This window comes from Musca domestica, unplaced genomic scaffold, assembly GCF_030504385.1.
Source record: "Musca domestica strain aabys unplaced genomic scaffold, Musca_domestica.polishedcontigs.V.1.1 5, whole genome shotgun sequence".
Lineage (NCBI taxonomy): Eukaryota > Metazoa > Arthropoda > Insecta > Diptera > Muscidae > Musca > Musca domestica.
The window spans coordinates 27,075,148-27,103,062 of NW_026712346.1; the positions used below are offsets into that span (position 1 = coordinate 27,075,148).

The 27,915-nt window shown below is 33.0% G+C and overlaps 5 protein-coding genes across 5 annotated transcripts; 3 read left to right on the forward strand and 2 right to left on the reverse strand.

Moving 5' to 3' along the window:
* The first annotated feature begins 5,863 nt into the window (after positions 1-5,863).
* Positions 5,864-6,243, forward strand: LOC131805096 (histone H4-like). Its single transcript, XM_059128343.1, has one exon. It carries the CDS (start codon positions 5,864-5,866, stop codon positions 6,167-6,169), a length of 306 nt encoding a protein of 101 aa, XP_058984326.1. The 3' UTR covers positions 6,170-6,243.
* A 2,743-nt stretch (positions 6,244-8,986) lies between these two features.
* On the reverse strand, positions 8,987-9,449 carry LOC131804812 (histone H2A-like). Its single transcript, XM_059128047.1, has one exon. It carries the CDS (start codon positions 9,416-9,418, stop codon positions 9,044-9,046), a length of 375 nt encoding a protein of 124 aa, XP_058984030.1. The 5' UTR covers positions 9,419-9,449; the 3' UTR covers positions 8,987-9,043.
* A 4,031-nt stretch (positions 9,450-13,480) lies between these two features.
* On the forward strand, positions 13,481-13,848 carry LOC131805097 (histone H4-like). Its single transcript, XM_059128344.1, has one exon. It carries the CDS (start codon positions 13,481-13,483, stop codon positions 13,784-13,786), a length of 306 nt encoding a protein of 101 aa, XP_058984327.1. The 3' UTR covers positions 13,787-13,848.
* A 2,296-nt stretch (positions 13,849-16,144) lies between these two features.
* On the reverse strand, positions 16,145-16,656 carry LOC131804813 (histone H2A-like). The gene has a single exon (XM_059128048.1). It carries the CDS (start codon positions 16,595-16,597, stop codon positions 16,223-16,225), a length of 375 nt encoding a protein of 124 aa, XP_058984031.1. The 5' UTR covers positions 16,598-16,656; the 3' UTR covers positions 16,145-16,222.
* A 6,135-nt stretch (positions 16,657-22,791) lies between these two features.
* LOC101899535 (histone H2B.1/H2B.2) lies at positions 22,792-27,564 on the forward strand. Its single transcript, XM_059128345.1, has 2 exons — positions 22,792-22,796; positions 27,207-27,564. The coding sequence occupies exons 1-2, from the start codon at positions 22,792-22,794 to the stop codon at positions 27,559-27,561; spliced, it is 360 nt and encodes a 119-aa protein (XP_058984328.1). The 3' UTR covers positions 27,562-27,564.
* Positions 27,565-27,915: the final 351 nt, after the last annotated feature.

Consider the following 27,915-nt stretch of genomic DNA (forward strand, 5'->3'; position numbering starts at 1 on the left):
GGTTCATTTGTTGCTCTAATACTTAAGCTTGGATTATTTTCTAGCCATTCCCTTAATAATCTACCACTAGCATTAGTTTCATTACCACCCCATTCTATATGTTTTGCGTTTAGGTCCTCCCCAATAACTGCTTCATTTGCCGCTATTACTCCGCTAATGGTTTCTAAGTCTAATAAGTTTAATCCTCGAGGCCGTTGGTAAAGAGACATGAAGATAATATTCCTTCCATTTATGTCCCTTACCTTGGCCACAGTGCCCTCCATTTTAGTGAAGTTTATAGAAATTCTTTCACATTTTAGTTTATTTTTAATACAAATAGCTGTCCCACCCTTGGTAATTTAATTAATGCTTAATTTATATTTGGCTAAGAGACCATGTTCAGCCAGCATGAGAATGTCTGGTTTATGTTTTAGCACAAAAATATTTAAATAGTGTCTTTTTATCGTAGACACTATTCCATTTACATTTAAAAAAATTATTTTTAGATTAGTCATCTAATTTAAGGCTTGTAAAAAGTTGGTAAAGAGATCTTGTCCTTTCTTCGTCCGTATTTAATTTTTTATAGTGTTGTACATGCGAACCTATTTTTTGAAGGCAGGTAAAGAAGTAAAGACAAGTAGCCGTTTGCAGTCTGAATCCAACATTTTCATAAATTCGTCCGATTTTGCATTCTGTGACGGTGTGTTTGTAGGTACTCTTGTACCCGTCTTTGCAATGCTGCAATACAAGACATATTTATTTACTTTTGGTGAAGTTATTTTCACACTTGCCTGTTGATTTATTGTTGGTTGACATTTAAACATTTTTTTCTCTAGAACAGTGTGGCTTGTTTGTTCGGGATACCGTTTTTCTCTTTTAACTTTTCTAATAGCCCTTTACAGGGCACACTTCTGAGCTTGCAAAATGTCCTGTCTGTTTGCAATTGCAGCAGTATACAGGAATGCCATAAGTTTTTGATATTTCCCCTGTTACTCGGTCAAAATTTTTTTCTCCTTTTTATTGAGTTCTTTTGGGGGAATTGGACATTCCCCTGGTCCGTGATTACCAGGACATTCGACACACCTGTACGACATTTTACAATTCGTAGAAATATGTCCATGTCCCTGGCAATTACGGCACTGAATAATTGAATAATTTTCAATTGTAATATTCTGGTACAGAAAATATTGAAGTTTTTTAAACACTGCCAAGTCCGTAGAATTATCTACCTGCTCAAGCCATCGATCACCATTTAATTTAATTATTGATTTTATATCAATATTGAGTTTTTTGTCAAATATAAATCCTTCTATATCTTCCTTTTTCCAGTTCTCAGATATACCTTTTAATATTAATGTTCTTGGTTTTAAATCTTTAGGTGTGTACGTGAAGTACGGTATCTTCTCTTTTTCAAGAAATTCTTTTGCAGTATAAAAATCCTCTATTTTAGTTACTTTAAGTTCGATCATTTTCTTTTGTAAAGTATTTATAGTGAAATGGTAATTTTTTAGATTTTTTTGAGATTTAGTGCTAATTCCCTAATATTAGTTTTGATATTTTAATAATAGGTGGGCTGGCCTTACCTGTATTAGCTTTGTTGGTATTTTTGTTTAGCTGCGTGTTGATGTTTTCCAGATTAGGATTTAGTTGAGTCCCAGGGGTTGTTGCGGTTTCCTCACGGCTTACTTCTGCAATCCAGTCATCAGTGTCCATTTCGTTGTTATGTGTTGATACGTTGTTGTTGTTAAATGTTGTTTTATTTAGTTGTTGATTATTTCCTTTGATTTGTTTACTTTCATCGTTATTATACTTTGTTCGCTATCTTTCATTATTTCATCTACGCATGTCTTCATCTCTCCTTCCTTTCTTTTTTAAAAGGATGGCATTCTGTGTTGGCCAATCGCGAGAATTAGCTGCATGACCTACTTGATTGCGAATAATGTACTTTGAAGGTGGTCTTGGTACATCAGATTCCGATGTTTAAGCATTTGGGACATTTTCAACCAAACATTTACCATGTTCGTGATTTTCGCAACAGTTGTCCAATTCGTTGACTGTTAAAGCATTTAACAATGTCGCTGCCAGTAGCCCTGCTAAAAAAGACATTGCATATTAATTTTTTTGCTTTGGTTTTATAAAGTCAATTTTATCAGATGATCCATCTAATTTAAGAATCCATTTAGTTTCAGTAATATTTACTAAATCTTATACTTTTATACTGAAATTTTAATTTTACAAAAAATCTATGATTTCTTCTTTACAAGCTTCTTTAGGCAACCTACTGAATTACTTAATTACTGAATAGGGCAATGATTGTTTTGGGGTGTGTGAGATATTTATATCCTCTTTCTTTAAGAAACGAATTATTTTTTTGAAAATTCTCTAAACGAATAATTCTAACATAATTGTGCTTCGAACAACTTTGATGCTATAGTTGTTATTTCCTATATTATACATGTATACACAACTTCATACACTGTTATGGCTGGTAGGATCTCACTCTTCCCTTTGGCGGCATTGGGGGTTGATATTACTGCGGCTGCGGAAGAATTATTGTTTTTTCGGTGGTATTTGGATATTTTCCACAGTATCCATCATTATATTGTCTCCATCTATGACATTCGATGGAACAGCTTCAACATTTTTTGTACTTTGCTGTTTTTGAAAGTCAATAATAATTTTCTTGTAGCTGGTTTCTTTTTCGCTGTTTCAGTTAGCAGACGTCTTGAAGTTTTTTGAGACGAGTGATTTCTTCCAATTTTATTTTTTTTGGATTTCACTCAACCTGGCTTCAAGCTTCATAATTTTATATGATGACTCATCATCATAATTCTGCTTCCTCTTCTTACGCTTTCTTACGCATCTTTGCTACGTGCCCATATAACTTGATCGACACATACTACTTCATTTCCATCTTCGTCTTCTTCCATCTTCTATATGCCGACGGAGCCAAAAATAAAGTTGTAACCACAATAGCAGCAACGATGTTTGCATTTCGTTGTAAAACAATATTAAACTTTCTCTTTTCTGGCCGATGGCGGCTTTTGTTTTCTCATAAGTTTATGGTTTATGGTTCATGACAAATATTCATTTAAAGAAAATTGTTAAGGAAAAAAATAACATAAGTTTACATTTGTATGTTCCTCCACTTAAAAGCTAATTTATAATTTGGGCCAAGTGCAAGATACTACTATAGATAGAGAACCAATAACATCTGATAAAGGCACAACTTTTTCTATAACTAAATACAAAAAATTCCATATTATTTTAAAAGATCCGAATAGAATTATTTTAAAGAAAATTTCATTTTGAATAAAAAAGATCTAATTATTTATATTAAACAATGTTGAATTCACATGAATTATTATTTTAAGTTTGTTTTTGGTTGCAATGTAATTTTCATGTTACTTTTGTACCTAAAATGTCATGCCAACATTAAACTTGTTATTTTCTCACGTAAGGTATACTAAAATTATTCGATTTGTTCGACTTATTCAAAAATTCGAATTATTCGAGCAATTTAATACTCTTAATCGAACAAACTAAAAACCCCAAAATCGATTAATATTTTAATCGAAGAAAACTCAAACCCGATTAATTGGATTCTCAAAGGGTTATTCACTGTTTGGCTTATATTTCACTGTTAAAACAAATACACTCACAAATTTATGTGTACTATTATTTTTATTAGCGGCGGGCTAAGGTGTACGTACATCGAAAAGATGAGATGTGCATAGTAGTCAATTGGTAAATTTTTCGAAAGGTTGTGTGGTAGCGTGTTTAATTTTTTACAAATCTAATCACAAATTTCCAACTAAAGTTAAAAAAAAATAAAACGAATTATTTTATAAGGAATTATTTTAAAATTATTTTTGAAAATGCAGCCTGATATGTTTACTCTTGCAGGCATAATGTTAATGAAGAAAATTTTTATCTTCAAATAAATTTGAAAGCTCAAATCTTAATAAGCTTTATAAAAAATTCTTAAAAACTTTTCAGAACTTTTATATTTACATCAAAATATAACATTCTTCACAAAAAGTCATAATTTACGGGGGAAAGTTACAAAATCCCCCAAATACTTCATACTACCAATGTACAGGCATTCTGTGACAAACGGTTATGTTTTTTCAATTATGAATTTAAACACAATTTGCATCTAAAATTTTTAATAATCGTATTAAAAGCCTTTTTCTACGTGATTTTGTTAATCTTTTTTTAATTTCTTGAAGAAATATTCCCAAAAAGAAATTCCTCTTTACAGGCAAATAGAACACTAAAACACTTGGAAATTATTTTCTTCTTCAATTTTTGAAAATAATAAATCATTACCAAATTCTCTAAATACTTCGGGGAAAAATAATTGTGTAATTCCATTCAGAGAAAATTCATATTCAAATTTCTTGAAATGCGTATAAAACATTTAAAAATTTTGTTGAAAAAGGAAAAAACATATTTCATACATCATTCTTAAGGGATATATGAAAAAAAAGCTGGTATATTTTAGCTGGTAGTTTTTAAAATTCACATGAAATAACTCGAAGAAATTAAAGGTAGATAATTTTTAAAGGGAAAAGGAAGAAAACAAAATGGACAAAAAAAATCCAATAGCAAAATGTATGTGGTGGTTGTTCCTTGAGTTATAATGTTTTTTTTCTAGGAGGGAGTATCAAAATGATTATAATTTTAATATTACAAGAAAATATCAGTATAGATAATTGAAATAATTTAAATAAAATTAAGAAAAAATTAAAATATTCGATCAAATAATTCAAAATCAAAAAACTTAAAAAAATAATGTGTACAAAAATAATCAAGGAAAAATGCAAGCATCAAAAAATCTTATTTTAAAAAATCTTAATAGTTATTGAAAAATAATCAAATCCCTAAATTATTTTTATTTATTTCAAAAAGTACTAAAAACTATAGATTGAGTGGAAAACAAGTAAAAAAGCTGTAAGTTCGGCCGGGCCGAATTTTTAATACCCTCCACCATTAGGTACAAATTTGGCAATTTCCAAAAAAAAATACCGTTAAAAATTCTGTTAAAATCTTAAAAATACCGAATGCTTATACGACGACGTGGGCCTGCATAGGCAACTTTTGTCATAAATTATTACAATATTTAAATGCGAAACTTGAAGAAAAATCTGTTTATAATGTAGCTAAAATCGTCAAAATACCGAATATGGGGGGTACCGTTATATGGGGGCTATACGAAGACGTGGACCTGCACAGACAATTTTTTTACTTTGGATGAAGTATCCATTACGAACTTCAAATACCAAATATGAAACGATTCCGGTAAACAATGTCGCTACAATCATCAAAATACCGAATATCGGGGGGTACCGTTATATGGGGGCTATACGAAGACGTGGACCTGCACAGACAATTTTCTGTCTTAGGGTGTAGTATCCATTTTGAACTTCAAATACCAAATTTTTAATTACTTCCGGGAAAAATCATCAAATTACCGAATATCGGGAGGTATTGTTATATGGGGGCTATTCGAAGACATGGACTTGCACAGACAATTTTCTAACTTATTGTGTAGTATCCATTTGGAACTTCAAATACTAAACTTGAAACAATTCCGGTGAATAATGTCCCTAAAATCATCAAAATACCGAATATAGGGAGGTACCGTTATATGGGGGCTATATGAAAACGTGGACCTACATGGCCCATTTACAAACTTAAACCGCCTACTGGAAAAATAAACATGTGTGCAAAATTTTAGCCATCTATCTCAATTCATTCGAACGATAGCGTGATTACAACAGACAGACGGACAAGGCTAAATCGACTTAGAATTTTACGCTGATCAAGAATATATATACTTTGTTGAGTCTGACATGAGTATTTCGAGGTATAGTATGGTATGGTGACTGGTCGTGGTAAAGGCTTGGGAAAAGGTGGCGCTAAACGTCACAGGAAAGTGCTCCGTGATAACATCCAAGGTATTACCAAGCCAGCTATTAGACCTTTGGCTCGTCGTGGTGGTGTAAAACGTATCTCTGGCCTGATTTACGAAGAAACTCGTGGTGTTCTGAAGGTGTTTTTGGAAAACGTTATTCGTGATGCTGTCACCTACACCGAATATACTAAGCGTAAAACCGTCATCGCTATGGATGTCATATATGTTTTGAAGAGACAAGGCCGTCCCTTGTACGGTTTCGGCGGTTAAACAAATTCTTGACGCAATTTGGAGAAATCTTTTTTTTTATAACAAAACAATCGGTCCTTTTCAGGACCACAAAATATATCAAAAAAGAGATACTTTCTTGTTGAAAACTATTTTTTTAAATTAAAATAAATAAAAAATAAACACTTACATAAAGAAATTCTATTTTAAAATTTCTATTAAATTTCGTATTCAGCTTTCTCTTATTTTGTCTCACAATTGGTGAAAATTTTTAAAAATATATAAGAATCAAATAAAGAAAAAAATATAAATACTTACTCGTTTCAATTTTCTCCAGAATATTTTTCACCGAAAACCTTGTTTTACCGATGTCTCGTATTTTATTCCCGATCATAAACATGCCGTCGGCAACTCACATCGCTAAACACATTTAGTTCTTCTTCTTTTTCGTATAATATGAGTATAACAAAGCGTCGCTTTATGTATGTATTGATGCTGTTTAGTCGATATTACTAAAGACCAACCATGCTGTGGCAATAAAGGAATTTCGTTGTGATTTTGGACTTTTATTAAATGAATTTTTTCCAAAATTTAATTTAAAATCGTTGAAAATATTTATTAAATAGACCGTTGATTCATAATATCTCAAAAAAATTTCATTAAAATTTGTAAATTATTCACTAATAATTTTCTTTAACATTATATAGAAAATTAAAATCATTGAATTTTATTTTAAATTTATTTTATTTATGTTACATTTTCTTATTTAATTTTCAATTTGTTTTAATTTCCCATTAGATTATTTTTTAAAAATCACTTTATTTCAAATTATTTTATTTATTTCCTTATTATTAATTTAAATTTTTTTGACTTCATTTAAAGCATATTTTATTTCCATAAAATGTATTTATTATTCTAAATTCCTTTAATTTATTTCCAAATATTTCTATTTAAATTTCTTTAAATTTTCATTGATATTTGCTTAATTTTTAAAAATTTTCTTATTTTATTATACCCTCCACCAAAAAAGTATGGAGGGTATATTAAGTTCGTCATTCCGTTTGTAACTCATCGAAATAATCACGATTTAGCCCTGATAGGAAGATAGGAAGCTAAAATTTTGCACAGATATCTTTTTTGTCTGCAGGCAGGTCAAGTTCGAAGATAGGCTATATCGGTCCACGATATCGTATAGCCCTCATATAACGGTACTCCCGATATTCGGTATTTTGATGATGTAAGCCACATTTTTCAATGGAATTGTCTGAAAATCCACACAAGTAGTTCCTTGTGGGTACTTTATACCTCGGCACAGAATTATCTATATAGGTCCACAATATCGTATAGCCTCCATATAACGGTACCCCCCGGTATTCGTCATTTTGATGATTTTAGCCCCATTTTTCAATTGAATTGTCTGAAATTCCACAAAAGGAGTCCCTTGTGAGCATTTTACCCCCTCAAAAAGAATTGTCTATATAGGTCCACGATATCGTATATCCCACATATAACTATACCCCCCGATATTCGGTATTTTGATGATGTTAGCCACATTTTTCAATGGAATTGTCTGAAATTCCACAAAAGGAGTCCCTTGTGGGCATTTTACCCCCTCAAAAAGAATTGTCTATATAGGTCCACGATATCGTATATCCCACATATAACTGACCCCCCCCCCCCCCAATAATCGATATTTTGATGATGTTAGCCACACTTTTCAATGGAATTGTCTTAAAATCCACACAAGTAGTTTCTTGTGAGTACTTCACCCCCTGAGAGAGAATTGTCTATACAGGTGCACGATATCGTATATATAACGGTACCCCCGATATTCGGTATTTTTATGATTTTACCCACACTTTTCATCGGAATTGTCTGAAAATCCACACAAGGAGTTCCTTGTGGGTACTTTATACTTCGGCAGAGAATTATCTATATAGGTCCACGATATCGTATAGCCCTCATATAACAGTACCCCCGGTATTCGGTAAGCCACATTTTCCAATCCTATTGTCTGAAAATCCACACACGGAGTTCTTTGTGAGCACTTTACCCCTGAAACGGAATTGTCTATACAGGTCCACGATATCGTATATATAACGGTACCCCCGATATTCGGTATTGTGATGATTTTACCCACATTTTTCAACGGAATTGTCTGAAAATCCACACAAGGAGTTCCTTCTGGGTACTTTACCCCCTGAGAGAGAATTGCCTATACAGGTCCACGATATCGTATATCCCCCATATAACGGTACCCCCCGATATTCGGTATTTTGATGATTTTACCCAGATTTTTCAACGGAATTGTCTGAAAATCCACACAAGGAGTTTCTTTTGAGTACTTTACACGCAGACATAGATTTGTCTTTATAGGTCCACATATATATCCCCCATATATCGGCACCTTCCTATATTAGATATGTTAAAGATTTTAAAAGAAGGTTTAATGGATTTTATTTTTTTGAAAATTTTCTAATACGTTCCAAATGGTGGAGGGTATTCAAAGTTCGGCCCGGCCGAACTTACTGCTTTTTTACTTGTTTCACATAAAATTACTACTACCCAGAGCCAGCCTGCCACCACCAACTGCCACATGCTTCTTCTTCCTCATAGTATACATACTCATTTGGTGACGCCGCGATCTCTCTCTCGCTCTATTTCTGAAATCATAAGAGACAACAACAACAACACAAATATGCAACTGAGAACGAAAAACAGTTATTCTGCCAACGTCTCATAGAAAATTATTGGGAATTTTTTTTTTCATACAAATGTAGTTTGAGGGCATTCTTTCTCTTTTGAAATATTTTTTGTCGTCCTGAAAAGGACGGATTGGTTAAGTTTTGTATAGAATTATACGATGGTCTGTATTCTTCTTCTCCTTCATTCTATAATACCTTCTTTCGAGATAATTTAGGCTTTCTTTTCGGTCTTCTTGGGCAAGAGAACAGCTTGGATGTTTGGCAATACACCACCTTGGGCAATGGTAACGCCAGACAGCAATTTGTTCAATTCTTCGTCGTTACGGATGGCCAATTGCAAGTGACGGGGAATGATACGAGTCTTCTTGTTGTCACGGGCAGCATTGCCAGCCAATTCCAAGACTTCAGCAGCCAAATATTCCATGGCAGCGTCTAAATAGACGGGAGCACCGGCACCAACACGCTCAGCATAGTTGCCTTTGCGCAACAGACGATGGATACGACCGACGGGGAATTGAAGACCAGCACGATTGGAACGGGACTTTGACTTTCCCTTAACTTTGCCACCTTTACCACGACCAGACATTTTCACTTTATTTTAGTTTTGAACACTTCACTTAAGCACTGAAAAACACTTTTTTCAATTTGTCATTTATGTATTAATTCATTTCGTTACAATGTGTACTTAAATGACGAAAGTAATATTTAGATAGTAATTAAACATATTCATTGTGTTCAGAGGCACTTGAATCTACGGTATTTACATTCATTTTGTGTTACACTTTAAATTTTATTTTTTTAACTTTATTTTGATCACATTTGTATTGTTTTGTGCCCAAAAAGTTCAAAAAAGGCCATTTTTTAAAAATTTATTAAATATTATATAAAAATCTTATAACTAAACTTATACATATTTCTTATTCTAAATACTTACAAATAACTATATACAATATATACAAATTTTGATTTACTGCTCCATATTATATACAGTGTCAGTACTAGCATCAAATCTTGAATATATTCTAAGATAATATATTAATTTGTCATTTTGATAAAGGATACCAGCCTCTTTTAATTTAAATAGTGCAACTGGTGGCCATCTCCATCATAAAAACATCTATTCTGCCAAAGTTTATGGCATTGTAAATGTTCCTATTCGACGGCCTTCTAATTTCACCCTGGCTATTTATGTCGGCTCTTAGTCCAACAGCTGCACTTATAGCCTTTCTTTCAAATCTACGTAACCTTTCCATCTGTGCTGCGGAGACGTCAGCCCAAGACGGAAAGGCATACCCAATTGTGGGCCTGTCTGTACAGTAATAGTTTAATATCTGTAGTAAGACCTCCTCTCATCCTAAATATCTTTTGATACATGAAGTAATTTTTTTTGCTTTAACAAGAACATGGTCTACATGCCTGCAAAAGTCAAAATTTTTGTTAAATACAACCCCTAAATACTTAATTTTATCTGAATGTCCTATAATTTGACCATCAATTTTAACATTGGGTATGTGTATTCTAAAGCTGGGGTAGCTTTCTCTAGTTTTACCACTCAATATTGTAGCAAGGCATTTTGGGCGTTACGAAATAAGCCCCCAATGAAATAAGTCCCCAAACTGAAAATGAAATAAGTCCCCAAAATTGTACACACAAAACAACAACAACTAAAATTTCAGTTTTTGGGTATTTATTTCATTTTTTGGGGATTTATTTCATATACAAACTTTGGGACTTATTTCATTATGAAATAAGTCCCCAAAAATCAAAATGAAACAATTCCCCAAAAATAAATTTGGGGACTTATTTAAACTTTCTCTTTTCTGGCCGATGGCGGCTTTTGTTTTCTCATAAGTTTATGGTTTATGGTTCATGACAAATATTCATTTAAAGAAAATTGTTAAGGAAAAAAATAACATAAGTTTACATTTGTATGTTCCTCCACTTAAAAGCTAATTTATAATTTGGGCCAAGTGCAAGATACTACTATAGATAGAGAACCAATAACATCTGATAAAGGCACAACTTTTTCTATAACTAAATACAAAAAATTCCATATTATTTTAAAAGATCCGAATAGAATTATTTTAAAGAAAATTTCATTTTGAATAAAAAAGATCTAATTATTTATATTAAACAATGTTGAATTCACATGAATTATTATTTTAAGTTTGTTTTTGGTTGCAATGTAATTTTCATGTTACTTTTGTACCTAAAATGTCATGCCAACATTAAACTTGTTATTTTCTCACGTAAGGTATACTAAAATTATTCGATTTGTTCGACTTATTCAAAAATTCGAATTATTCGAGCAATTTAATACTCTTAATCGAACAAACTAAAAACCCCAAAATCGATTAATATTTTAATCGAAGAAAACTCAAACCCGATTAATTGGATTCTCAAAGGGTTATTCACTGTTTGGCTTATATTTCACTGTTAAAACAAATACACTCACAAATTTATGTGTACTATTATTTTTATTAGCGGCGGGCTAAGGTGTACGTACATCGAAAAGATGAGATGTGCATAGTAGTCAATTGGTAAATTTTTCGAATGGTTGTGTGGTAGCGTGTTTAATTTTTTACAAATCTAATCACAAATTTCCAACTAAAGTTAAAAAAAAATAAAACGAATTATTTTATAAGGAATTATTTTAAAATTATTTTTGAAAATGCAGCCTGATATGTTTACTCTTGCAGGCATAATGTTAATGAAGAAAATTTTTATCTTCAAATAAATTTGAAAGCTCAAATCTTAATAAGCTTTATAAAAAATTCTTAAAAACTTTTCAGAACTTTTATATTTACATCAAAATATAACATTCTTCACAAAAAGTCATAATTTACGGGGGAAAGTTACAAAATCCCCCAAATACTTCATACTACCAATGTACAGGCATTCTGTGACAAACGGTTATGTTTTTTCAATTATGAATTTAAACACAATTTGCATCTAAAATTTTTAATAATCGTATTAAAAGCCTTTTTCTACGTGATTTTGTTAATCTTTTTTTAATTTCTTGAAGAAATATAAATATACTAAAACACTTGGAAATTATTTTCTTCTTCAATTTTTGAAAATAATAAATCATTACCAAATTCTCTAAATACTTCGGGGAAAAATAATTGTGTAATTCCATTCAGAGAAAATTCATATTCAAATTTCTTGAAATGCGTATAAAACATTTAAAAATTTTGTTGAAAAAGGAAAAACATATTTCATACATCATTCTTAAGGGATATATGAAAAAAAAAGCTGGAATATTTTAGCTGGTAGTTTTTAAAATTCACATGAAATAACTCGAAGAAATTAAAGGTAGATAATTTTTAAAGGGAAAAGGAAGAAAACAAAATGGACAAAAAAATTCCAATAGCAAAATGTATGTGGTGGTTGTTCCTTGAGTTATAATGTTTTTTTCTAGGAGGGAGTATCAAAATGATTATAATTTTAATATTACAAGAAAATATCAATATAGATAATTGAAATAATTTAAATAAAATTAAGAAAAAATTAAAATATTCGATCAAATAATTCAAAATCAAAAAACTTAAAAAAATAATGTGTACAAAAATAATCAAGGAAAAATGCAAGCATCAAAAAATCTTATTTTAAAAAATCTTAATAGTTATTGAAAAATAATCAAATCCCTAAATTATTTTTATTTATTTCAAAAAAGTACTAAAAACTATAGATTGAGTGGAAAACAAGTAAAAAAGCTGTAAGTTCGGCCGGGCCGAATTTTTAATACCCTCCACCATTAGGTACAAATTTGGCAATTTCCAAAAAAAAAAATACCGTTAAAAATTCTGTTAAAATCTTAAAAATACCGAATGCTTATACGACGACGTGGGCCTGCATAGGCAACTTTTGTCATAAATTATTACAATATTTAAATGCGAAACTTGAAGAAAAATCTGTTTATAATGTAGCTAAAATCGTCAAAATACCGAATATGGGGGGTACCGTTATATGGGGGCTATACGAAGACGTGGACCTGCACAGACAATTTTTTTACTTTGGATGAAGTATCCATTACGAACTTCAAATACCAAATATGAAACGATTCCGGTAAACAATGTCGCTACAATCATCAAAATACCGAATATCGGGGGGTACCGTTATATGGGGGCTATACGAAGACGTGGACCTGCACAGACAATTTTCTGTCTTAGGGTGTAGTATCCATTTTGAACTTCAAATACCAAATTTTTAATTACTTCCGGGAAAAATCATCAAATTACCGAATATCGGGAGGTATTGTTATATGGGGGCTATTCGAAGACATGGACTTGCATAGACAATTTTCTAACTTATTGTGTAGTATCCATTTGGAACTTCAAATACTAAACTTGAAACAATTCCGGTGAATAATGTCCCTAAAATCATCAAAATACCGAATATAGGGAGGTACCGTTATATGGGGGCTATATGAAAACGTGGACCTACATGGCCCATTTACAAACTTAAACCGCCTACTGGAAAAATAAACATGTGTGCAAAATTTTAGCCATCTATCTCAATTCATTCGAACGATAGCGTGATTACAACAGACAGACGGACAAGGCTAAATCGACTTAGAATTTTACGCTGATCAAGAATATATATACTTTGTTGAGTCTGACATGAGTATTTCGAGGTATAGTATGGTATGGTGACTGGTCGTGGTAAAGGCTTGGGAAAAGGTGGCGCTAAACGTCACAGGAAAGTGCTCCGTGATAACATCCAAGGTATTACCAAGCCGGCTATCAGACCTTTGGCTCGTCGTGGTGGTGTAAAACGTATCTCTGGCCTGATTTACGAAAAAACTCGTGGTGTTCTGAAGGTGTTTTTGGAAAACGTTATTCGTGATGCTGTCACCTACACCGAATATACTAAGCGTAAAACCGTCATCGCTATGGATGTCATATATGCTTTGAAGAGACAAGGCCGTACCTTGTACGGTTTCGGCGGTTAAACAAATTCTTGACGCAATTTCGAGAAATCTTTTTTTTATAACAAAACAATCGGTCCTTTTCAGGACCACAAAATATATCAAAAAAGAGATACTTTCTTGTTGAAAACTATTTTTTTTAATTAAAATAAATAAAAAATAAACACTTACATAAAGAAATTCTATTTTAAAATTTCTATTAAATTTCGTATTCAGCTTTCTCTTATCTTGTCTCACAATTGGTGAAAATTTTTAAAAATATTATTTATTTATTTATGTTACATTTTCTTATTTAATTTTCAATTTGTTTTTTTTTAAAAATCACTTTATTTCAAATTATTTTATTTATTTCCTTATTATTAATTTAAATTTTTTTTACCTTCATTTAAAGTATATTTTATTTCCATAAAATGTATTTATTATTCTAAATTCCTTTAATTTATTTCCAAATATTTCTATTTAAATTTCTTTAAATTTTCATTGATATTTGCCTTAATTTTTAAAAATTTTCTTATTTTATTATACCCTCCACCAAAAAAGTATGGAGGGTATATTAAGTTCGTCATTCCGTTTGTAACTCATCGAAATAATCACGATTTAGCCCTGTCCGTCCGTCTGTTGTAATCACGCTACAGTCTAAACGAATTAAGATAGGAAGCTAAAATTTTGCACAGATATCTTTTTTGTCTGCAGGCAGGTCAAGTTCGAAGATAGGCTATATCGGTCCACGATATCGTATAGCCCTCATATAACGGTACTCCCGATATTCGGTATTTTGATGATGTAAGCCACATTTTTCAATGGAATTGTCTGAAAATCCACACAAGTAGTTCCTTGTGGGTACTTTATACCTCGGCACAGAATTATCTATATAGGTCCACAATATCGTATAGCCTCCATATAACGGTACCCCCCGGTATTCGGCATTTTGATGATTTTAGCCCCATTTTTCAATGGAATTGTCTGAAATTTCACAAAAGGAGTCCCTTGTGAGCATTTTACCCCCTCAAAAAGAATTGTCTATATAGGTCCACGATATCGTATATCCCACATATAACTGACCCCCCGATATTCGGTATTTTGATGATGTTAGCCACATTTTTCAATGGAATTGTCTGAAATTCCACAAAAGGAGACCCTTGTGGGCATTTTACCCCCTCAAAAAGAATTGTCTATATAGGTCCACGATATCGTATATCCCACATATAACTGACCCCCCCCCATAATCGATATTTTGATGATGTTAGCCACACTTTTCAATGGAATTGTCTTAAAATCCACACAAGTAGTTTCTTGTGAGTACTTCACCCCCTGAGAGAGAATTGTCTATACAGGTGCACGATATCGTATATATAACGGTACCCCCGATATTCGGTATTTTTATGATTTTACCCACACTTTTCATCGGAATTGTCTGAAAATCCACACAAGGAGTTCCTTGTGGGTACTTTATACTTCGGCAGAGAATTATCTATATAGGTCCACGATATCGTATAGCCCTCATATAACAGTACCCCCGGTATTCGGTAAGCCACATTTTCCAATCCTATTGTCTGAAAATCCACACACGGAGTTCTTTGTGAGCACTTTACCCCTGAAACGGAATTGTCTATACAGGTCCACGATATCGTATATATAACGGTACCCCCGATATTCGGTATTGTGATGATTTTACCCACATTTTTCAACGGAATTGTCTGAAAATCCACACAAGGAGTTCCTTCTGGGTACTTTACCCCCTGAGAGAGAATTGCCTATACAGGTCCACGATATCGTATATCCCCCATATAACGGTACCCCCCGATATTCGGTATTTTGATGATTTTACCCAGATTTTTCAACGGAATTGTCTGAAAATCCACACAAGGAGTTTCTTTTGAGTACTTCACACGCAGACATAGATTTGTCTTTATAGGTCCACAATATCGTATATCCCCCCATATATCGGCACCTTCCTATATTAGATATGTTAAAGATTTTAAAAGAAGGTTTAATGGATTTTATTTTTTTTGAAAATTTTCTAATACGTTCCAAATGGTGGAGGGTATTCAAAGTTCGGCCCGGCCGAACTTACTGCTTTTTTACTTGTTTCACATAAAATTACTACTACCCAGAGCCAGCCTGCCACCACCAACTGCCACATGCTTCTTCTTCCTCATAGTATACATACTCATTTGGTGACGCCACGATCTCTCTCTCGCTCTATTTCTGAAATCATAAGAGACAACAACAACAACACAAATATGCAACTGAGAACGAAAAACAGTTATTCTGCCAACGTCTCATAGAAAATTATTGAGAATTTTTTTTTCATACAAATGTAGTTTGAGGGCATTCTTTCTCTTTTGAAATATTTTTTGTCGTCCTGAAAAGGACGGATTGGTTAAGTTTTGTATGGAATTATACGATGGTCTGTATTCTTCTTCTCCTTCATTCTATAATACCTTCTTTCGAGATAATTTAGGCTTTCTTTTCGGTCTTCTTGGGCAAGAGAACAGCTTGGATGTTTGGCAATACACCACCTTGGGCAATGGTAACGCCAGACAGCAATTTGTTCAATTCTTCGTCGTTACGGATGGCCAATTGCAAGAGACGGGGAATGATACGAGTCTTCTTGTTGTCACGGGCAGCATTGCCAGCCAATTCCAAGACTTCAGCAGCCAAATATTCCATGGCAGCGGCTAAATAGACGGGAGCACCGGCACCAACACGCTCAGCATAGTTGCCTTTGCGCAACAGACGATGGATACGACCGACGGGGAATTGAAGACCAGCACGATTGGAACGGGACTTTGACTTTCCCTTAACTTTGCCACCTTTACCACGACCAGACATTTTCACTTTATTTTAGTTTTGAACACTTCACTTAAGCACTGAAAAACACAAATGATAAAAAACTGACCGGCTTTTTTTCGACTTTTTTCAATTTGTCATTTATGTATTAATTCATTTCGTTACAATGTGTACTTAAATGACGAAAGTAATATTTAGATAGTAATTAAACATATTCATTGTGTTCAGAGGCACTTGAATCTACGGTATTTACATTCATTTTGTGTTACACTTTAAATTTTATTTTTTTAACTTTATTTTGATCACATTTGTATTGTTTTATGCCCAAAAAGTTCAAAAAAGGCCATTTTTTAAAAGTTTATTAAATATTATATAAAAATCTTATAACTAAACTTATACATATTTCTTATTCTAAATACTTACAAATAACTATATACAATATATACAAATTTTGATTTACTGCTCCATATTATATACAGTGTCAGTACTAGCATCAAATCTTGAATATATTCTATGATAATATATTAATTTGTCATTTTGATAAAGGATACCAGCCTCTTTTAATTTAAATAGTGCAACTGGTGGTAGATGCTTTCTAGTACGAAGTACCTCTAAGTCTTCTTCGTTGTTAATGAAGTTTTGCACTATAAAGCTTTCACCTTCTCTACATTTCTCAAGAAATATAAGTGCCGTCTCCATCATAAAAACATCTATTCTGCCAAAGTTTATGGCATTGTAAATGTTCCTATTCGACGGCCTTCTAATTTCACCCTGGCTATTTATGTCGGCTCTTAGTCCAACAGCTGCACTTATAGCCTTTCTTTCAAATCTACGTAACCTTTCCATCTGTGCTGCGGAGACGTCAGCCCAAGACGGAAAGGCATACCCAATTGTGGGCCTGTCTGTACAGTAATAGTTTAATATCTGTATTAAGACCTCCTCTCATCCTAAATATCTTTTGATACATGAAGTAATTTTTTTTGCTTTAACAAGAACATGGTCTACATGCCTGCAAAAGTCAAAATTTTTGTTAAATACAACCCCTAAATACTTAATTTTATCTGAATGTCCTATAATTTGACCATCAATTTTAACATTGGGTATGTGTATTCTAAAGCTGGGGTAGCTTTCTCTAGTTTTACCACTCAATATTGTAGCAAGGCATTTTGGGCGTTACGAAATAAGCCCCCAATGAAATAAGTCCCCAAACTGAAAATGAAATAAGTCCCCAAAATTGTACACACAAAACAACAACAACTAAAATTTCAGTTTTTGGGTATTTATTTCATTTTTTGGGGATTTATTTCATATACAAACTTTGGGACTTATTTCATTATGAAATAAGTCCCCAAAAATCAAAATGAAACAATTCCCCAAAAATAAATTTGGGGACTTATTTCATTTTTCTAAAATTGTAAATTATTCAGAAACTAATAAAATATCCCGTTACACTTGCTGGACAGTCGCTGTGATATTTCGGGTAGGGATTGATTATCAATCAGTTTGTTGAAGAACGCGTAATGACTAGAATGGAATTCGAAATTATTTCAGGTCGTAGAAAAACTTCGCAGTTGTTGTATGTTCCGGAACAAAAAATGATTTATGTGAAAAAATCTGCATATAAAGGTGTGCTTAAATATGCATGCAGAATAAAAATTGTAAATCAAGAGTGAACGTGGAAAACGGAAAGTGTTATTTGGCTAAAAAGTACATTGAACATAATCATGACAATGAAGAAGAATACTATAAGGAACTAAAAGTGTTAAATCAAATTAAGACGGATTGTGAAGGAATTGGTTGTGTCTTGGGAGGAAATCGTACTGCTATTAATACTATACGGTCATCTTTCCGTAATGCATGCGAAAAGTAAGTAAACATTTAAGTTTAAATACCTATAAATACATATATATTGTTTTAATTTAATATTCAGCAACCAAACCGATTCAAAAAACATTTCGTTTCCAAAAATACAAAGAGGTCTGCAAAGGATTGTTAGTAAAAATGTGTTAATTTCCCCGAAAAATGCCGTTCAAGTTATTGAATCATTTAATTACGAGGCGGTGTGGACACGGTTGAATTGACAAAAGATGAGGATAACCCCAGACACTTTTTTACTGCCTGCATAAAGGAAGAAAATAACTCATTCTGTTTATTCTCCTCATTAAAATCAATTGAGTTAATTAAGGAAAACATTCAACCATCACAGAGGACATATCTGATGGATGCAACTTTCAAAATCGTCCCACATGGATGCTTCAAACAGCTTCTTATAATATACATAGCATACTTTGACGAAGTAGGTGCCACATTTGAAACTGATATAATTTCACGACTAATAATATTACTGCTGTAGATTTTTCCAGTTTTTTTTTTCATTTTAATGGATCGTAAAACGAAGCAGGCGTACAATGATGTCCTTATGTATATAAAAGAAAATATTTTTAATATGGATCCTCATATGTTCATAATGGACTACGAGGCAGCTATGAGGCAGGCTGTAAATTTGGTTTACCCGAATTAAAAAATATTGGGTTGTTGGTAAGTTGGAACTGTGGTTAAAATGCCACAATACGAAAAATCGTTAGCTGATTGAAGGGAATGGAAATAAAAATGTACGTATGCGCATAACTTTTTAAGTGATTGATAGTGGTTGTTTAGGGGGGAAAAATGTCTGTGTTGGCATCAAGGAAAAAATTCGCGCGAATTTTTTTTATGCGCATACGTACATTTTTATTTCCATTCCCTTCAATCAGCTAACAATTTATAGTGTTGATATGTTAAGTATTTGAAAACAATTTTTTGGTGTAAATAAAATTTTGTATTCCATAATATCATCCCATTTATACCAAAAATTGCTTTCAAATACTTAACATATCAACGCAAAACATATGCAATAATAGCTCATTAATGTATATATACCTATTAAAGGTTCCACTTCTGTCAGGCCGTCCGGAAAAACTTGTTGAAAAATACACCTCTACTAGAATATATAAGATCAAGCAGGAATGCTTGGGGCCTTTACCACAAATTGTTAGCATTGCCTTTATTGCCGCCGGATTTAATTAATGGAGCATTCAATATCATAAAAGCAAAAATTCTGTTAATGGATGGAGAAGGGCTATTTATGTCATTTCTGATATATTTTGATAACTATTGGATACAGAAAGTACGTATATACATATATATATATATATATATATATATATATATATATATATATATATATATATAGTGCTGTTAGAGACAACAACTTGCTTCAACACTTTGTAAATGTAGATAGCGTAACTCTCCTTACGCTTAGTACGTCTCTTCGACTTATCGCCCTTGGTAATGTTCTTTTGGGCTTTGCCGGCCTTTTTTGCTGCTTTACTTTATTTTTTTATTTTATTTTTTTTTTAGACAAAAAGGGTGGTGGAACAGCCATTGTGATAAGAAGTTCATATAAGTATGAAGAAATTACAATAAATACAGGTAACATAGACTCTTGTGCAATTAAATAATACAAGACAGAAGGTCTGCCTATAATATTTATATCTATGTATTTTGCTCCTAAAACTTCTTTTAGACCCTCCAGTCTCGATGAAATTTCAAACTTGGGTGCAAACAATGATATTGTAATTGGATGTGACCTAAATGCGAAACACAGAGACTGGGGAATAAGAATAAACAATGTAAATGGTTGTGAACTTAGGGATTGTCTATTATGTTGCCCCACATCAGTCCCACAAGGCTCAATAGAGTTGAAGACTCTTACATAGATTTCTTCATCATAACACCTGGTGTTGTAAGAACAGAACATGGTCTATTAGCAACGAAGTATTTTGAATCGGATCATAAGGCCGTCGAAATAATAATTATTATTAATAATATCCAAGCAAAAGAGATCAAGACCTACTATGATTATTATAAAATTAATATATAAAGGTATAAGGGAAGATTAGAAGCAAAATTATTAGAACATGAGTTGCCAATATATAGAAATGCAACAATATCAGAAATAGACATTTCCATAGAAAGACTAAATATCGTTTTTAAAGAGACAATAGAAGAATGTGTCCCAAAAAAAGTATGTAAGAATTATACCTTAGGAAAATTACCATATAACATCATAAATCTAATGAAAAAAAGAAAATTTTAAAGAGGACACCATACCCGGAGAGATATAATATAATTAGAGCTGATATTAGAAATCTCGGCACAATATTAAAAGAACTAATAGCAAATTTCGAAAATAACAGGTACATATCGCATATAGAAAAAATAAAAGTAAACCCTACCACTTTTTCTAAAGTGAAAACTGCTGCAGGCCTATCTCTAAAGGGACCAATAAGTAGTATATTCAACGATAGAGGTGATCCTATAAACAATAATGAGGAAAAAGCCAATTTATTGGCTAACCATCTCCAAAATATACAACAAATAAGGGAGGGTGAAACAAACTCCACCTTCCACAATCTTGAAGTTGAAGCTGTGGAGGGAATTGAGGAACATAATCCCCTGCTAAGTTTTGGAGAAAAAATTGCAGCTGATGGCTCAATTATAGGGGATGAAGCTAAATGGAATGAGGGTGGATTTGTTAATCCTGCAGCAGTCTTAGATGCCATTAAAAAATATCGTCTAAAAAATCTAGTGGAATAGATGGAATTCCGGATATAGCCATAAAGAAAGCCGGAAGTGCAATATGCACTTTCCTGGCAATTCTATTTAACCAAGGCTTTTAACCTTGGTTACTTTCCAAGAGAATGGAAAAAGGCCTTGGTAATACCAATTAAAACAAGTAAAATAAATACCCTCCACCATTTGGTACAAATTTAACAATTTTCAAAAAAATAAAATCCCTTAAAAATCTGTTAAAATCTTGAAAATACCTAATGTAGGCGTATATTAGAGTCTATACGACGATGTGGACCTGCATAGGCAACTTTTGTCACAAGCTATTACAATATTGAAATGCGAAACTTAAAAAAAATCTGTTTATAGTGCACAGGCAATTTTCTGTCATAGGCTGTAATATCGAACTTCACGAACTTTAAATGCGATATTTGAAACAATTCCGGTAAATATTGTCGCTAAAATCATGAACATACCGAAGATCGGGGGGTACTGATATATGGGGGCTATACGAAGGCGTGGACCTGCACAGACAACTTTCTGTGATAGGCTGTAGCATCCATTATGAAATTCAAATGCAAAATGTGAAACAATTCCGGTAAAGAACGCCGCTAAAATCATCAAAATACCGAATACTGGGAGGTACCAATATGTGGGGGCTATACGAAGACGTGGACCTACATGGCTCATTTTCAATACCAAAAGTCCTGCAGACATAGTACACATTTGAGTAAAATTTTATCAACCTACATCATTTCGTTCGGAAGCTAGAGTGATTTCCGCAGACGGACAGACGGATAGACGGACAGACATTGATAAATCGACATAGAATTTTATGCTGATCAAGAATTTATATACTTTGTGGGGTCTAAAATGTATATTTCGAGGAATGACGGAATGACAAACTTAATATACCTTCCATACTATGGTGGACGGTATAAAAACCGAATACAAATGGCAAATATTGTGAGGACTACAGACCCATTTCTCTCCTGTCCCCATTTAGTAAACTTTTGAATATTTTATTCTTGAAAGAATTAAAAACACCATTGAAGAGCAGAAAATATTAAGAGATTGTCAATTTGGCTTTAGACCACAGCATTGTATTTCTCATGCTCTTGTAGCATTCACTAATTATGTTACAGATTGGTACAGGAGAAAAATGGGTACCATGGCAGTGGAACTAGACTTTAAAAAGCCTTTGATAAAGTGTGGCAAAAGGGTATACTCTATAAATTGCAATCCTTTGGTTTTGAAAGGCAAACCTGTAGGATGGTAGCAGACTTCCTAAAGGATAGGCATTTCAGGATTAAAGTTGGTGAGGATATGTCTGAACAACGCCCGGTTTTTTCAGGTGTCCCACAGGGATCACTTTTGGGGCCGGTGTTGTATAATATATTCTTCAGCGATATTCCTGGGCAATTAGAAGGGGGTCTGTTATTAACATATGCAGATGACGTCATTATAGCAATGAGCGGACGTTATGCACATACCGTTGAGAGGAAAATAAATAAGTATCTCGAAAAGCTATGTGAATATTTTAAAAAATGGGAACTAAAATTGAATGTCACAAAATGCCGGCGTTACGAAATAAGTCCCCAATGAAATAAGTCCCCAAACTGAAAATGAAGTAAGTCCCCAAATTTGGGGCTTTATTTCATAATGAAATAAATCCCTAAAAATTAAAATGAAATAACTCCCCAATGATAGGAAAAAACTCCCCAAAATAAAATGAAATAAGTCCCCATAATTGGGGATTTATTTCATAATGAAATAAGTCCCCAATTTAATAAATGAATTAAACCCCAAAAGTGTTTTTTCTCCAAAATAGATTTTTATTTTGTTTCTGTTCAAAAAATTATAATCTATTCAAAATTTACGTATATATACATTGTACTGTAAAATTAATAAAAAAAATAATTATATTATATATATGTATCTAAGATATATCAGGTAAATATTCTCATTGTGTCCTCCACAATACCTCGGCAGCAAGGACATTTTAATATATTGTTTTCTTCGGCAATTGCCTTAGCTTGGAGTTTGAGGACGCATTCATCGCATGTTTTCAAATGTCTGCATGGTAAAAGAACCGTGTTAGGAGCTTCTGTCATGCTGACAACACACAAATTTCCCTCTTCTTGTGTTTCCTCGACAACTACATCTTCTTCTTCTGGGGAAGAATCTTCTCGAACTTCTTGGAAAATATCTTTTTTCGGAACCATATTAACACATATACCATTTCTATCGTACACCATACGAGATAAAAATGTTTCCACTGTTATCATTCCTTTTTCTATAAGTTTTGTAGAATCTTCTATTTTGTTGTCTCTAACAGCACTGCTCTTTCGCGTTTTCTTCTATATATATATATATGTATATGTATATATATATATATATATATATATATATATATATATATATATATATATATATATACATATATATATATATAAATATATATATATATATATATATATATATATATATATATATATATATATATATATATATAGAAGAAAACGCGAAAGAGCAGTGCTGTTAGAGACAACAAAATAGAAGATTCTACAAAACTTATAGAAAAAGGAATGATAACAGTGGAAACATTTTTATCTCGTATGGTGTACGATAGAAATGGTATATGTGTTAATATGGTTCCGAAAAAAGATATTTTCCAAGAAGTTCGAGAAGATTCTTCCCCAGAAGAAGAAGATGTAGTTGTCGAGAAAACACAAGAAGAGGGAAATTTGTGTGTTGTCTGCATGACAGAAGCTCCTAACACGGTTCTTTTACCATGCAGACATTTGAAAACATGCGATGAATGCGTCCTCAAACTCCAAGCTAAGGCAATTGCCGAAGAAAACAATATATTAAAATGTCCTTGCTGCCGAGGTATTGTGGAGGACACAATGAGAATATTTACCTGATATATCTTAGATACATATATATAATATAATTATTTTTTTTATTAATTTTACAGTACAATGTATATATACGTAAATTTTGAATAGATTATAATTTTTTGAACAGAAACAAAATAAAAATCTATTTTGGAGAAAAAACACTTTTGGGGTTTAATTCATTTATTAAATTGGGGACTTATTTCATTATGAAATAAATCCCCAATTATGGGGACTTATTTCATTTTATTTTGGGGAGTTTTTTCCTATCATTGGGGAGTTATTTCATTTTAATTTTTAGGGATTTATTTCATTATGAAATAAAGCCCCAAATTTGGGGACTTACTTCATTTTCAGTTTGGGGACTTATTTCATTGGGGACTTATTTCGTAACGCCGGCATTTTGTGACATTCAATTTTAGTTCCCATTTTTTAAAATATTCACATAGCTTTTCGAGATACTTATTTATTTTCCTCTCAACGGTATGTGCATAACGTCCGCTCATTGCTATAATGACGTCATCTGCATATGTTAATAACAGACCCCCTTCTAATTGCCCAGGAATATCGCTGAAGAATATATTATACAACACCGGCCCCAAAAGTGATCCCTGTGGGACACCTGAAAAAACCGGGCGTTGTTCAGACATATCCTCACCAACTTTAATCCTGAAATGCCTATCCTTTAGGAAGTCTGCTACCATCCTACAGGTTTGCCTTTCAAAACCAAAGGATTGCAATTTATAGAATATACCCTTTTGCCACACTTTATCAAAGGCTTTTTTAAAGTCTAGTTCCACTGCCATGGTACCCATTTTTCTCCTGTACCAATCTGTAACATAATTAGTGAATGCTACAAGAGCATGAGAAGTACAATGCTGTGGTCTAAAGCCAAATTGACAATCTCTTAATATTTTGTGCTCTTCAATGGTGTTTTTAATTCTTTCAAGAATAAAATATTCAAAAAGTTTACTAAATGGGGACAGGAGAGAAATGGGTCTGTAGTCCTCACAATATTTGCCATTTGTATTCGGTTTTTATACCGTCCACCATAGTATGGAAGGTATATTAAGTTTGTCATTCCGTCATTCCTCGAAATATACATTTTAGACCCCACAAAGTATATAAATTCTTGATCAGCATAAAATTCTATGTCGATTTATCAATGTCTGTCCGTCTATCCGTCTGTCCGTCTGCGGAAATCACTCTAGCTTCCGAACGAAATGATGTAGGTTGATAAAATTTTACTCAAATGTGTACTATGTCTGCAGGACTATTGGTATTGAAAATGAGCCATGTAGGTCCACGTCTTCGTATAGCCCCCACATATTGGTACCTCCCAGTATTCGGTATTTTGATGATTTTAGCGGCGTTCTTTACCGGAATTGTTTCACATTTTGCATTTGAATTTCATAATGGATGCTACAGCCTATCACAGAAAGTTGTCTGTGCAGGTCCACGCCTTCGTATAGCCCCCATATATCGGTACCCCCCGATCTTCGGTATGTTCATGATTTTAGCGACAATATTTACCGGAATTGTTTCAAATATCGCATTTAAAGTTCGTGAAGTTCGATATTACAGCCTATGACAGAAAATTGCCTGTGCATTATAAACAGATTTTTTTTAAGTTTCGCATTTCAATATTGTAATAGCTTGTGACAAAAGTTGCCTATGCAGGTCCACATCGTCGTATAGACTCTAATATACGCCTACATTAGGTATTTTCAAGATTTTAACAGATTTTTAAGGGATTTCATTTTTTTGAAAATTGTTAAATTTGTACCAAATGGTGGAGGGTATTTATTTTACTTGTTTTAATTGGTATTACCAAGGCCTTTTTCCATTCTCTTGGAAAGTAACCAAGGTTAAAAGCCTTGGTTAGATTTTTTAGACGATATTTTTTAATGGCATCTAAGACTGCTGCAGGATTAACAAATCCACCCTCATTCCATTTAGCTTCATCCCCTATAATTGAGCCATCAGCTGCAATTTTTTCTCCAAAACTTAGCAGGGGATTATGTTCCTCAATTCCCTCCACAGCTTCAACTTCAAGATTGTGGAAGGTGGAGTTTGTTTCACCCTCCCTTATTTGTTGTATATTTTGGAGATGGTTAGCCAATAAATTGGCTTTTTCCTCATTATTGTTTATAGGATCACCTCTATCGTTGAATATACTACTTATTGGTCCCTTTAGAGATAGGCCTGCAGCAGTTTTCACTTTAGAAAAAGTGGTAGGGTTTACTTTTATTTTTTCTATATGCGATATGTACCTGTTATTTTCGAAATTTGCTATTAGTTCTTTTAATATTGTGCCGAGATTTTTAATATCAGCTCTAATTATATTATATCTCTCCGGGTATGGTGTCCTCTTTAAAATTTTCTTTTTTTCATTAGATTTATGATGTTATATGGTAATTTTCCTAAGGTATAATTCTTACATACTTTTTTTGGGACACATTCTTCTATTGTCTCTTTAAAAACGATATTTAGTCTTTCTATGGAAATGTCTATTTCTGATATTGTTGCATTTCTATATATTGGCAACTCATGTTCTAATAATTTTGCTTCTAATCTTCCCTTATACCTTTATATATTAATTTTATAATAATCATAGTAGGTCTTGATCTCTTTTGCTTGGATATTATTAATAATAATTATTATTTCGACGGCCTTATGATCCGATTCAAAATACTTCGTTGCTAATAGACCATGTTCTGTTCTTACAACACCAGGTGTTATGATGAAGAAATCTATGTAAGAGTCTTCAACTCTATTGAGCCTTGTGGGACTGATGTGGGGCAACATAATAGACAATCCCTAAGTTCACAACCATTTACATTGTTTATTCTTATTCCCCAGTCTCTGTGTTTCGCATTTAGGTCACATCCAATTACAATATCATTGTTTGCACCCAAGTTTGAAATTTCATCGAGACTGGAGGTCTAAAAGAAGTTTTAGGAGCAAAATACATAGATATAAATATTATAGGCAGACCTTCTGTCTTGTATTATTTAATTGCACAAGAGTCTATGTTACCTGTATTTATTGTAATTTCTTCATACTTATATGAACTTCTTATCACAATGGCTGTTCCACCACCCTTTTTGTCTAAAAAAAAATAAAATAAAAAAATAAAGTAAAGCAGCAAAAAAGGCCGGCAAAGCCCAAAAGAACATTACCAAGGGCGATAAGTCGAAGAGACGTACTAAGCGTAAGGAGAGTTACGCTATCTACATTTACAAAGTGTTGAAGCAAGTCCATCCCGACACCGGTATCTCCTCCAAGGCCATGAGCATCATGAACAGTTTCGTCAAGGATATCTTCGAACGTATTGCCGCCGAAGCCTCTCGTTTGGCCCACTACAACAAGCGCTCAACCATCACCAGTCGGGAAATCCAGACCGCCGTCCGTCTATTGTTGCCCGGTGAATTGGCTAAGCACGCCGTCAGTGAAGGTACCAAGGCTGTTGCTAAATACACCAGCTCCAAGTAAATGTCTTGATATTTTTCATTTTGCGTCGAAATACTACCTTAAAAGGGCCTTCACAGGGCCACAAAAAACAATTCTCAAGAAATCATATTTTTGTTGAAACCCCTTATTTGCTGATATTTAGTAATAAACGAATAAATTTCCATAGGAAATATATTTTTCTCTATACAGTGATTTTTTCGTGCATTTAGCTAACTCGCATATGTACCTCTGTTTAGCCTTTGCTTGCTTGGGTTCTATGCTTGCTTGTGCGATATGCTATAACAGACATCGTCATCGTATATGTGTGCGTGTGTTAGTGATGTTTTGCCTTGCCGTCGTTGATCAACATCGAATGGGCATCACGTATGTGTGAGC

What these genes read in the sequence shown, in the direction of transcription:
- LOC131805096 (XM_059128343.1), top strand. Translation starts at nt 5,864, where the DNA reads ATGGTGACTGGTCGTGGTAAAGGCTTGGGAAAAGGTGGCGCTAAACGT.
- LOC131804812 (XM_059128047.1), bottom strand. Translation starts at nt 9,418, where the DNA reads ATGTCTGGTCGTGGTAAAGGTGGCAAAGTTAAGGGAAAGTCAAAGTCC.
- LOC131804813 (XM_059128048.1), bottom strand. Translation starts at nt 16,597, where the DNA reads ATGTCTGGTCGTGGTAAAGGTGGCAAAGTTAAGGGAAAGTCAAAGTCC.
- LOC131805097 (XM_059128344.1), top strand. Translation starts at nt 13,481, where the DNA reads ATGGTGACTGGTCGTGGTAAAGGCTTGGGAAAAGGTGGCGCTAAACGT.